Raw genomic sequence first — 12,605 nt, 5'->3', positions numbered from 1 at the left:
CACAGGGTGGGGTCCTCTAAAAGTGACATGACAGGACACTTAACTTTGCATCTTTTCCCCCTTTTGGAAAGGAAGGAAAATCATTGTTGGAGCCCTCAGAAACTGTGGGCACTTTCCTGATGGCAGGGACATTTGCCAGCATTCCCAGGGGATGGTTCTTATCACTCTTGACTAAATTTTAATCCTGTTGCTTAAAAAAACTGGGCCCTCAAGGAGAGACGTGGCATCATTTTGTAGAACTAACATTCCCTGCATCTATGCCAACTTCTTCTAGCTTGAATCCCGTCCAACATACCCTACATCCCTATTTTCCAAACTGATGAGATTTCAATGTCAAGTCCTCAAGGAAGATCCAGCCACTGTTTCAAGGAAGAGAGGACTGACCGCACAAAAATGGACTGTACTGTGACCCTGCACCAGCACAGGGCTGCTCCCAGGGGACACAAGGCAGAGGAATAAGAGGGGCTCTCTGTTGTGTCCAAGCCTCCACTTGTAGCACAGCCACTGAAAACAAACAAACAAAAATTCCCATTCCTATATTGGCATAACAATACTCACTCTAACTTCCCCACTGCAGAGGGAGATGGAGTTATTTTCCCCATTTTAGAGTGGTACTTAAGGGATTTTGTCACAAAAGACTCTTGTTACTTCTGACCTGCTTTCCTTAATGTCCTAAGGCAGAGCTGTTGTTGGAAGGAAATAGAAACCTCTTCTGTTTGGTTTTTAAAGAAGACTCAATAATTTCCTAAGAGGCCCTTTCCACTGCTCTCTACCTATTAGGAAACTCCAGAAAAGTGCTTTTCTACACAAATTGCCCCCATACTTCCTAATGCTCTGGCTTTGCCTTGTCTCGTTTAATTGGAAATCCAAGAATTCTGTTCCATCCATAAAATTTTGATGGTTTATGGTTCCCCACATACCAGGTTTCTTCCCCTCCATCCAAAGAACATTCCCAAACCTCTTCAAGAACTAAACTTCACTAACACAACCAAAATAATCCAGAGATACATGGGAGCCACGCTAACATCTCACTGCACAGAGGCTTCTAGAAACAAGTTTTCCTCCCCCCTCCCCTCCCCACACCACTGTGCTCATCAACAGGGCACCTACAACCCCTAATACCCACCAGAGTTACCTTTTACTTGCTCGCTTGTAAAATAGCAAGGGTTCCCTGAGTCAGGGATTCAGTGTATCTTTATTATTTTACTATGTTAATTCCCTGGATCAAATTGAGGGCAATTATAGAGAGAACAGAGCAGCATTTCTTATTAATTATTTTGCCCACATAAAGGGACATAGTATCATTATGTGCTTTGCTAGAGAGGACAATGACTGGAGGTAAGTTAGGGAAAAAAGAAGAAAGGAAGATACATGTCAGCTAAATGGCAGTTTTTCCAGCTTGAGTGATTAGCCAGGGACTGATGACACCAGGCATGCAAGGGACCGTCTCTATCCTGAGAGCACTGATTTCATCTCTAAGATATATTCCAGCAAAACCTGTTTCCCACTAAAGAGGATTAATTTTCTCCTTCTTATCTGATAGTGATGCTGGAAGGATATTTCTACAACCAAAATCACGGCCCAATAGTCTGTCTTCCTGCTGAGAACCTGGAGCTTCGACAATAAGCGCAATTAACCTTCTTTTTTAGAGTCAGGCCATCACCTAACGTTCCAAGAAGAAACTGGGCACAGGAAATAGCTGGAGACAAGAGAGGCATGAAGGTATGACTCCTATGTTCAGTCCAGAACTTCTGAGTTTTGGGAAGAGGTGAATTTCAGGGCTACCTTCTTGATAGGATGGTTCAGAATTATAGATTACACTAAAAAAGGTAAATTTTTCAGTTTAAAGTATTGTTAGCTGTTTTGAATATCCCTAAATAACTTGCCAGGTTGTACAAACATCCTTAAATACACATTATGTAGAGTGATGTGCAACTGTCATGGAGAACTGAATTATTTGAGAGGTATTTCTGGTGATATAATGATGAAAAGCAGATACCTGTTCATGGGCGAAAACTGAAGAAAATAAGCATAGAGCCCTTAAAAAGGCTCTTTTTTTCTTAGTGGCTTGCGTTTTCATTAATTCTTTAAATATTCATCCTTTTCATATAAAAATAAAGTGAAATCTGGAGAAAGCACCGAATTCTCATTCCTCTGGTTTCCAGAACATTCTACACATATATCCATTATAGCACTTATCAAAGGGAACTATAATAATTGGTTTATTATTTCCCCTCTGAATATAAGTTCTTCAAAGACAATAATTTAGTTTTACATCGTCAATGCCTAGGTATATGTATTGCTTCTACCTAGAAGGTGTGGAATACATATTTTCTCAATAAATTAATGACTAACTGAATGGCTCAACCCATTTCTTAGATTCCAGTGAAGTCATAAATCAGACCAGATACATTATAGTTCAATTTTTTATAACTCTGTCTCTTGTTAGAGAGAGAAATGCTCCACTGATCATAGAAATCCATCAACCCTGCTTAAGCTAAGCAGGTAACAGATACCTGAGTACACAGATGTCTGGATTGAATGTCTGCCTTTGGTGGTTCCCTACACTGTCTCCCCCGTGTCTTAATCCAGTGGCAAGATCTTTTATTTTTACCTGTGTGACCTTCACCTTAGCTCTTCTAGGCTCAGGACTTGGAGATACTAAGAACATGTGCATTTTTTTCCTTTTCTTTTTCTTTTGGGGGTTATGCACAAACCACAAAACATAAGAACTAGAAAAGATTATTTTTATTCATAAACTAAACAATACCTTCCAGTCCCTTTACCTGTTTTCCCTTAACCCAGAGGTTCAGAGGTAAGTTCAGAGGTAAGTCTGTCCTTGCCTCAAAGAGGACTTGGAAAGAATATACTAGAGTTTTCACTCAGTGCCTATTTTTTTTTTTTTTTTAATCTCATAGATCATAAAGTTGGGAAAAGTCTTCATTTGGAATCAGATTCTATCTGCTAAAATTTTAGTTAATTACTTCCTTATGAATCTCCTGCCCAAATGAAATATAGTCGTTATGAATTGTGGTGGTTCAATTAATGATGAGAGCGAATGTGTTTCCAGAAACATGTTATTTTAGTAGCACTTTCTTAGACACTGAAAACTTTTATTTTTAACTTAAAGACAAATTCCTTATGGTCCTAGCAGTAACAGTGTGAGTCAACTACTTCTCTCCAATTTATTTCAAAATTCTTTCTTAAAGATTGTTTCTGGGGCTTCCCTGGTAGCACAGTGGTTAAGAATCCACCTGCCAATGCAGGGGACATGGGTTCAAGCCCTGGCCCGGGAAGATCCCACATGCCGCGGAGCATCTAAGCCCGTGTGCCACAACTACTGAGCCTGCGCTCTAGAGCCCCCGAGCCACAACTACTGAGCTTGCATGCCACAACTACTGAAGCTCGTGTGCCTAGAGCCCGTGCTCTGCAACAAGAGAAGTCACTGCAATGAGAACCCCTGCACTGCAACGAAGAGTAGCCCCCACTCGCTGCAACTAGAGAAAGCCCACATGCAGCAACAAAGACCCAATGCAGTCAAAAATAAATAAATAAAATAAATAAATTTTTAAAAAATATTGTTTTTATTGTGTTCATAGGATTTGAAGATCCTATACATGTTGTATATCCTTCTTTGGAATTGTAGTCTCCCCTAAAGGACCTGTGTATAAGTAGACAGTACACACATACACACACAGACATGGAATAGCTACATATATTAGAATCAGGCCGTCACCTAAAGTTCCAAACAAGAAACTGGGTAAAGGAAATAGCTGAAGACAAGAGAAAAATGAAGTTATTACAGATACATACATACATATGTATAATATATATATATATTATACATATGTATGTATGTATCCATGAGTTCCAAAATCCTGAGTCAACCAATCGCGGATCGTGTACTAAGTTTATGATCCACAGTTGGTTGAATTTGCAGATGTGGATCTGCAAATACAGAGGTCTGACTATGGGACTGGAGCATCCATTGATTTTGGTCCTGGAACCGATTCCCCACAGATACCAAGGGACGAATCTATAAATCTTTCTTTAAAAATTGTAATGTATCTAAATGGAATTTTAATATAAATGTAACCAGTGCCAGTAATAACAGAAATCTACTTCATTCTGTTTGTTCATTCTGTCTGCTCTCCCTGAAGTAGGAGGGAGGCTGATGAATCTTAGAAGCTAAAGTTAAAACTATGAGAAAACCCTGAGGAGCCCTGCTCCCCTCTCCGGGGGACTGGGGTGGGGGTAGGTTGGGTCAGTTAGAGTTTAGAGGGGAAAGGTCTCGAGCAGATGCTGACTGGGTGCCATGGAGGAAGAATGAGCTGGGAAAGCACTGGAGTTGCATTCCTTTCTATCTCCCGTATTTTAAAATTAACCTTCTCAGAATTCTGTCTCTTGTTTACCTTTTGAAAGAACCAATTTTTAAAAAATTTTTTCTTGGTCAATCATTTATTTTGTCTGTTTTATTCTCCTTGTTATTGATTTCTATCTTTATTATTTCTCTTCACTCTTGTTTCTTTGTTCTCTACTCTGAGTCTTTTTCCAGTTTATCAAATTGAATGATTTATTTGTATGGAATCATTTTCTCTTGATAAATGACTTAGAGTCATAAATCATTCTGTGAATACCACTTCTGTCATTTCCTGCAAATTCTGATAAACAGTATTTTCAGTTCTAAGAATTTAAAATTTCCCTTTTGTTTTTTTATAGAATTATTTAGCCTGGTTAACAAGATGTTAAAATTGAACTTTTACTATCTCCAAGTTGACTGGGGCTTTAAGGCTGAAAGCAACAGATGCCAGTTGTACCTAGACTATTACAATAATTCTTCAGGTCCCTTCACATACTGATTCTTAAATATTCCTAATGGGAAAGTAAATTGTGCAATACTGACCAAAGTTGAAACTGTATAGGGACTTCCCTGGTGGTCTGGTGGTACAGAATCCACCTTCTTGGGACTTCCCTTTGGCAGTGGTTAAGAATCCACCTGCCAATGCAGGGGACACGGGTTCGATCCCTGGTCCAGGAAGATCCTACATGCCCCAGAGCAACTAAGCCAGTGAGCCACAACTACTGAGGCTGCGCTCTAGAGCCCACGAGACACAACTACTGAGCCCTCGCGCAACAACTACTGAAGCCCACATGCCTAGAGCCCGTGCTCCGCAACAAGAGAAGCCACCACAATGAGAAGCCTGCACACCAAAACAAAGAGTAGCCCCTGCTCGCCGCAATTAGAGAAAGCCCGTGCACAGCAACGAAGACCCAACGCAGCCAAACATAAATAAACACATTTATTAAAAAAAAAAAAAAAAAAAGACTCCACCTTCCAATGCAGAGGACATGGGTTGGATCCCTGGTTGGGGAACTAAGATCCCATATGCCTCAGGGCAACTGTGCCTGCACCACAACCACTGAGCTCGCGTGCCTCAAATAGAGCCCACGTGCCACAAAACTGCAAGGCACATGCACTCTGAAACCTGCGCACCACAACTACAGAGAGAGAAAACTTACATGCCACAACTGGAGAGAAGCCTGCATGCCACAACTACAGGGCCCATGCGCCCTGGAGCCCGCACGCCACAACTAGAGAGAAGCCCACGCACCTCAATGAAGAACCCGGGCACAGCAACAAAAAAAGATCCCACGTGCCTCAATGAAGATCCTGCCACAACTAAGACCTGACGCAGCCAAAAATAAATAAATAAATAAAATTTTTTTTAAATGTTGAAACTGTATATACACCCTACGACACAGGTGGACACACGCAGAATGTTCACTGTATTTTTTTTTTTTTTGCAGTACGTGGGCCTCTCACTGTTGTGGCCTCTCCCTTTGCGGAGCACAGGCTCTGGACGCTTAGGCTCAGAGGCCACGGCTCACGGGTCCAGCCGCTCCGCGGCATGTGGGATCTTCCCGGACCGGGGCACGAACCCGTGTCCCCTGCATCGGCAGGCGGACTCTCGACCACTGCGCCACCAGGGAAGCCCTCAGTGTATTTTTAAATAATAAAATATTAGAAATCAATATCTCAATGGAGGAATAAGTTATGGCGTATTTGTATAACACAATATTCTATACCAAATTAAATGACTTAAAATCTACATATATCAATGTAACCGAGGAGGACTCTATGAGGCCGTCCCAAGACAGACCCCTCCCCCATATCTTCTGCTGTAGCTCCTCTCTGAAGTACCTAGATAATAGTATCTGATGCATATTTCCAGACTTTTTCAGATGTTAAAACCACCACCAAATGGAAGAAACTAACTACTTGATGATCATGGGCAAGTAGCCCCACAGACTTCCTGGTGCCTAAGAATTGATCACCATCAGCCAATCAGAGAACTGTGCACAAGCTGATCACATACCCTGAGACCCCCTCTCCCCTACCTTGCCTTTAAAAATGCTTTGCTGAAACCCTTCGGGGAGTTTGGGTCTTTGGGGCGTAAGCCACCAATTCTCCTTGCTTGGCCCTGCGATAAACTTTTCTCTGCTCCGAACTCTGATGTTTCAGTTGTTTGGCCTTACTGTGCATTGGGCACACAAACTTGCATTCCGTAACATCGATATGAATGAATTTTAAACATTTGATGTTGCATGAAGTGGCAAGTTCTAAAAGTGTATGCACTGTTCAATACAGGTGATGAAAAGTAAAAAGATAACACAAAACAAAAAACCCCATAAAACAATAATATATTTTTATGCTACTGTATATTGCTATGGATAGAAAGATTTCATGCAAGTAATAACATAAAACAATAACATGATAGTTCAGTGTTGTTGGCACATTAGTATTTTTCATATAATGTTTGAGCGTATTTAGATTGGGGCATATTTAACACATATTTAATAATGTTTAAATAAAAGCCTATCTTTATTTTTTGTTTCAGTCTCTTTTTTTTAAAGAAAAAAACGCTTTCAACTAGTTCTCAACCATATTTACTTGTGGGTAAATTTGCAGCTGTACATATTTAATGTGCATATGTAGTCTTCCTATATTGTAGAATTTTTCACCTTACAAATGCTTATAAAGATAGCTATCAAAGTAAATCTTTCTTGGGCCCTGGGACTCTGGGCACCCCGCCTTTGCACTGGCCCTTCGGGAAAACAGCGCAGTATGGTAGAGCAGAAGTCAAGCAGACCTCACTCAAACTACAGTTCCCACACCGTTATCTTGGGTGACCCAAGATGAGTATTTTAAACTCTGTGAGCTTCAGTTCATTCATCTGTTAAGCAATGTGAGATTTAAAAGTTGTTGAAAGAATTAAGGATAATCTAAACATAGTGCAAAGCACATAGCAAGTATCAATACTAGCTATTACTGACCTTATTATACATTACATATCTGTATAAAATATATATTATTACATAATTCCATTGTTCTATAACTGCAATTATACTTATGTGTATCAAAGATGCTCTCTGAAGTAAATAAAGAGATGTTCTTCCTAAAGGAATGAATGAACACACATACACAAAAATTTTCAGAATTAATAGACAAATTGGGTAAGGTAAAGTACGTAAATGATTTAAAGCAACCATTTTATTTTGTTCATACATTCTGTGAGTCAAAGGTTCAAACAGAGCCCAGTGGGGACAACTTGTCTCTGTTACACCATATCTGGAGGTTCAGCTGGAAAGACTCAAAGCTAGAAGTGAATGTTTGTTTTCTAAGTTACTTGACAGAAAAATGTTTTTAAAAGGAGTCAGCTGCTCTCGTGCATTTAAGGCATAAGGTAGTATAAATATCCAGGAAAACTAGTATCTGCCAATTGAAGATCAATAAAATATGAAGAGAAATTCCTAAAAGGATAATATAACCCGAATAAAAAATAAGAGTTGATTTTGATAAAGGGTTTTAAGAACTTGACTATTATATAAAATGGTACATTTATTTGTGATTCTTGGAAAGAATAGTTACTGTCTTAGAAACAATCTCACATATCATGATATACATATTAACATACTATACACAGAAAAATCAGGGCATAGGAAACTAGATTGAGCTCATGTGTCTGGGCTTTTGTTTCCACTTTTGGAAACAGCCTGTATATAAGAATAACTGAAACACTCATCTGGTTTGTCTAGTCTTAATTTCTATTTCTATGACTAATTAAAACCCTAATTTTCAAATAAACCTGCCCGAAGCTAGATGGTCACTTTTTTAGCTGTCAGTGGGTGGCTGGCTGACTCAGCCTGGTTCACAAGCATCAATTCCATAGACAAAAGAAATGAAAAAAATGCCCTGAATTGTAAGCAATCTAATTGCCATCAGAAACTAACAACACGGTTTAACTAAAAAGGAAAATCCATAGTAATTCATTTTTTCCTTTCCACTCTTCACACAACAGAATAAGAGGTAGTACAGAGAAGCAATTAAAACGAAATCATCTTTTTCCCTTGGGGTGTCTGAGTAGAACCTTTACCACCAAAATAATTAGCTTCAGATTCCTCATTTTCCTCCCCTTTGTCACACCGAAATTGCTTCAGGTCTTATAAACAGTGCATTGCCCTGCCTCTTCTGTTAACCCTAGGCTTCTAAGAATCTCAATCATCTTGTTATTTTGTAAAAGTAGTAAGACTGCATAGTTACAAGGCCACTGTCCCTACTCGATTAGGACCTTGACTCGGACTGGAAACCAGCCTGATCTCACGAATTACAACGAACTTACACAACCTCTGAGATGGGGTGACTGGGCTGGAGTCAAACAATGCGTGCAAATGACCGTCCATGACCACAGGGTGCACCTTGAACCTGCTCCTGCAAGGAGGGGTGACCGGAGGGAGGATTCTCGGGACGCGAGTGTACCATCACTGCTGGAAAACTCAGCGCCCGTCCCTCAGATGAAAGCACGCCCACCCTCCTGACCTTTGAACAGATGCCGCGTCATTTACCCAGGGAGAGCACAAGCACTGCACCGCAGCCATCAGAACCACCTGGCAGTATTAGACATCACAGCCAGAGGCTCAGAACTGGAGACTCAAGAAACTGACCTGTCACAGCACATCAGAATGTTCACACAAATGAAACACTCTATGTCACTTCCAAACTACTCATGTCACTCTCGTGCGTGTCCTCGCAATATGGCAAACACAGGGGCATCTGGTAAACGCTGGGTTCCAGTAAAGCAAACCCCGGTGAGGGTCAAAGTAGTTGTAGGTCCATACGCAAGGTCTCACTGAGGCTCGGCAACGAGAGAAAAGGAAAGCGAGGCTCCACTGCGAGCTTCGGGGTGGGTAAAAGGGAGCAAGGTGAATAGGGTGACACAATCAGGAGACAGCTGGAGCACCACTGAGAAGAGAACCCTTCCCATTGGCTAGTACCCCTAAGCATCCTCTCCCAGCAACCCCAGTGGTACACAGGACAAGAGACAGGAAGAGCTCTTACTGTAGCACTCGGGAGTGGCTGAAGTCTTTCAGATGTGAGTCTTCTTCGTAATACGGACTTATCCTTCCCAGCCCACTGTCACTCAGCATGCGTTGCCGGAGGGCAGGGTTCCACCAGTCTGTCATTCTGGGAGGGAGGAGAAGGGCACCAGACATTCAAGGTCAGCCACAGGACTCAGTCTCTGCTCTTTCTCAGGATGATTCTTGTCTCCAAACGTGAGGACGGAAATCAATCTTTATTGGGTGTTTATGAGGTATTTCACCCTTATTAGTCCGTTTAATTTGCTCAACCATCAGGAACTCTTTGTAGGCTGCTGCCCTCTTTATAGATGAGAAAACTGAATTTCAAGATTAAGTAATTTTAACTATGACATAGACAAGAAGCAACGGTGCCTGATGTAGAAAGACAGGTTGGAAAATAACGAAGCCTGGATTTGCTCTTTCACAGCTTCCCAGTTCTCAGTTTATTTCCAGAGGAGGCAAATGGAAAAGAAATACGAAAGGAACTGATTCAGGTTCTCATGGATTTGCAGGCCACTTTATCTCTGGAGCTAGAGCTGATAGAGAATGACTGAGAGGGCAAAGCCCAGGGCGAGCTTGGCAAAATGGGCTCACCCTTCATCAGATCAAACACTACGGCCCCGATCAGGTGGGGTGGGAGGACACCTAGACTCCAGCACCTACCGCTTCTACGGCGGGACACGGCATCACACTTGCTTTCCCCACAACTGACGGTCTTGACTTATCGTATGTGGCTTTCCCACTACCTTCCGGGACCCCCAGGGTTTTTTTTTAGGCCATCCTCCGTGCCTGTCGGCTTTCCCTGCATGCCAGGACAGCTCCGGTATCACTAGCTCTGGCTCCCAAACACGGCCGTGTACCTGTTCCAGCCGCCACTTCTGTCTTCTCGTGGCTCCCCACAGACTAGGGACGTACCACTGCTATCAGCTGGCCTGACAGAGTGGGATCCTCAGAAATCGCAGCCATAGCTCAAATTAGTGAACAGGGGTGAACAGGCAGGAGGCTTACCTCGAGCGAGTATGTCTGTTAATATTGTATAAGTATGTGCACACATTTGCATATGCCATTTGGGTGCACATGTGTGTGCTCTATGGGGAAATCCTTATTTTAACTCTTTAGCGTCTGTGTACCAGTAAACTACAGAAGTTCATTAAACTTCACAAGGGCAAAGGTTTTTGTGTTTTTGCTTTTGCACTGTTGTTTCCCAAGTGCTTCTTGTAGTACCTGGCACATAAAAAAAAGCTCTCTAAATAAACATTTCTGAATTTACGAAATAATCTAGAAATGTGAATATGTTTTGGTGGTTCAATGTGGTGGTTAAAATACACATGGGCTCTAGCATGGAATAAATCTCAATTTTTCCCCTTTATTTTTTGTGCAATACTGGTCAAGTTACAAAAACTCTCTAAACCTCAACTTTGTTATCTATGGATTTAAAATAATAACAGTACCAAACCTGCAGGGTCATTGTGAAATGGTGATGATGATGATGATTTCAATAACATAATTTTTTTTTTTTTTTTTGCGGTATGCGGGCCTCTCACTGCTGTGGCCTCTCCCGTTGCGGAGCACAGGCTCCGGACGCGCAGGCCTAGCGGCCATGGCTCACGGGCTTAGTTGCTCCGCAGCATGTGGGATCTTCCCAGACCAGGGCACGAACCCGTGACCCCTGCATCGGCAGGCGGATTCTCAACCACTGCGCCACCAGGGAAGCCCAATAACATAATTTTTAACGAGTGTCTACCAAGTGCCACCAGCTGCCCTAATTTTACATGTATCAACTCATTTAATTTTAAAACAATTGTACGAGTAGGTATTATCATGTCCTTTTTACAGATGAGGAAATAAGCATAGAGCACTTAAGGTGATTAAGTCACTATGAAGTAATAGGGATATAAGAAAGGCATTTAGCACAGTATGTGACTCATACTTATAAGTGCTTGATATCTACATTTATCAGGCTGCCTTGATATAGGAGAAAAAAAGAGAAGGATGAGGAAGAGGAGGAGGAGAGGAAGAAGAGAAAGGATGTGGAGGAAAAAAATAATTGTCAAACCACCTGTGTCATTTTTTAATGTGATAATACAGGCATTACAGATGTATATGCACAAACGCAAATACTAGTGTTTTCTAGTTTGGTAGGAAACGCTGGTGTGGTGGGTAAAGAAGTCCCAGACATGATACAGATCTGAGTGGAAAGAGTAATTCTACCCAGACATTCATAAGACAGACTTAGAATGGAACCAGCTGTACTACACTCTAAGGAAACACAAGAAAACCTGTATTTCAAAATAGTTTGATTTCATTAGAAATGTCAAGTGCAAGGCCAAACCAGACACGATGTCACCCTGCGGCCAGCCTCACCACCACACCACCAAGGAAGAAGCCCACTCACCCGGAGGCTTGCTCCACCACCAGATCAGGCATTCCTGGGGGTGTCCCTGCCTGCTGTGACAACGCCATATCTGGGTCCAGAATAAAAATCTCATCTTGAGAAATCTCCATCACAAAGTGCAAATGTTCCTAAGGAAGAAAAAGGAGTCTGTAAGATGATTGATAAGATGTTCAAATCCATCATCTGAAGAATAACAAAACAAAGCATTCTTGGTCTTGAGGAATAATGAAATTTTATGACATAGCAAATGACCACAGTGTATTTTCAGAGGCCTGACCAGTGGGCATCCCTCCCAGAAACAACATGGTAGCAAGAGGCTGAGGAAGGGGAGAGTTGAGTCCTTCTTGGTTTGGGACTCTGACCAGAATACTGTTAGGTATAACCAGAGATGGTCTTGCCTCTTCTTCCCAAATACTATCAAAGAAGTGACACCCTACATGCAACTTGGTTCAGCATGCATGTACGATGACCCGGACTTCCAGGATCCAGTCAAAGCTAAGTGGCATGGCTAACACCTGGTTTTATCAATGGATTCCATCCTGTACCTTCTTTTCCAGTGGGAGCACTAGCTATCATTGCGCATAAGCATTTTTGTTTCTCATAACTGAACTCTGGGAGTGGTGAGTTGAAACCAAGCAACATAGATATACACTTGAGGTCTCAAATTTGCTAATCAGAAATAAAGTTAAAAAGGCACAAAATTTGGCTAGGAAGCAGTAAAAGTAGTAGCAGTGTGAATGAAAATTTGGAGTGCAGGCTGGTGACAACATCTATAAGCCTACTTATCTTCTGG

At 41.7% G+C, this 12,605-nt stretch overlaps 1 protein-coding gene across 16 annotated transcripts in view; it reads right to left on the bottom strand.

Annotated features, from left to right (window-relative positions):
* Positions 1-12,605, bottom strand: part of DGKI (diacylglycerol kinase iota) — a 463,467-nt gene that overhangs the window by 62,293 nt on the left and 388,569 nt on the right. For all 16 annotated transcript variants that reach the window (XR_010842070.1, XR_010842071.1, XM_059074881.2 and 13 more), the window contains 2 exons: positions 11,813-11,940; positions 9,398-9,523 (listed from right to left, as the gene is read on the bottom strand). Coding sequence is in view for 14 of the 16 variants with exons in the window: in XM_059074881.2 (XP_058930864.1) it covers positions 9,398-9,523; positions 11,813-11,940 (254 nt within the window). In the remaining 2 variants the exon portion in view is untranslated. The remainder of the gene's footprint in view (positions 1-9,397; positions 9,524-11,812; positions 11,941-12,605) is intronic.

The sequence above is a fragment of the Kogia breviceps genome, chromosome 9 (genome assembly GCF_026419965.1).
Source record: "Kogia breviceps isolate mKogBre1 chromosome 9, mKogBre1 haplotype 1, whole genome shotgun sequence".
Taxonomy (NCBI): Eukaryota; Metazoa; Chordata; class Mammalia; order Artiodactyla; family Physeteridae; genus Kogia; species Kogia breviceps.
The sequence above is the reverse complement of the archived record's forward strand: the minus strand, read 5'-3'. Positions and strand labels throughout refer to the sequence as shown.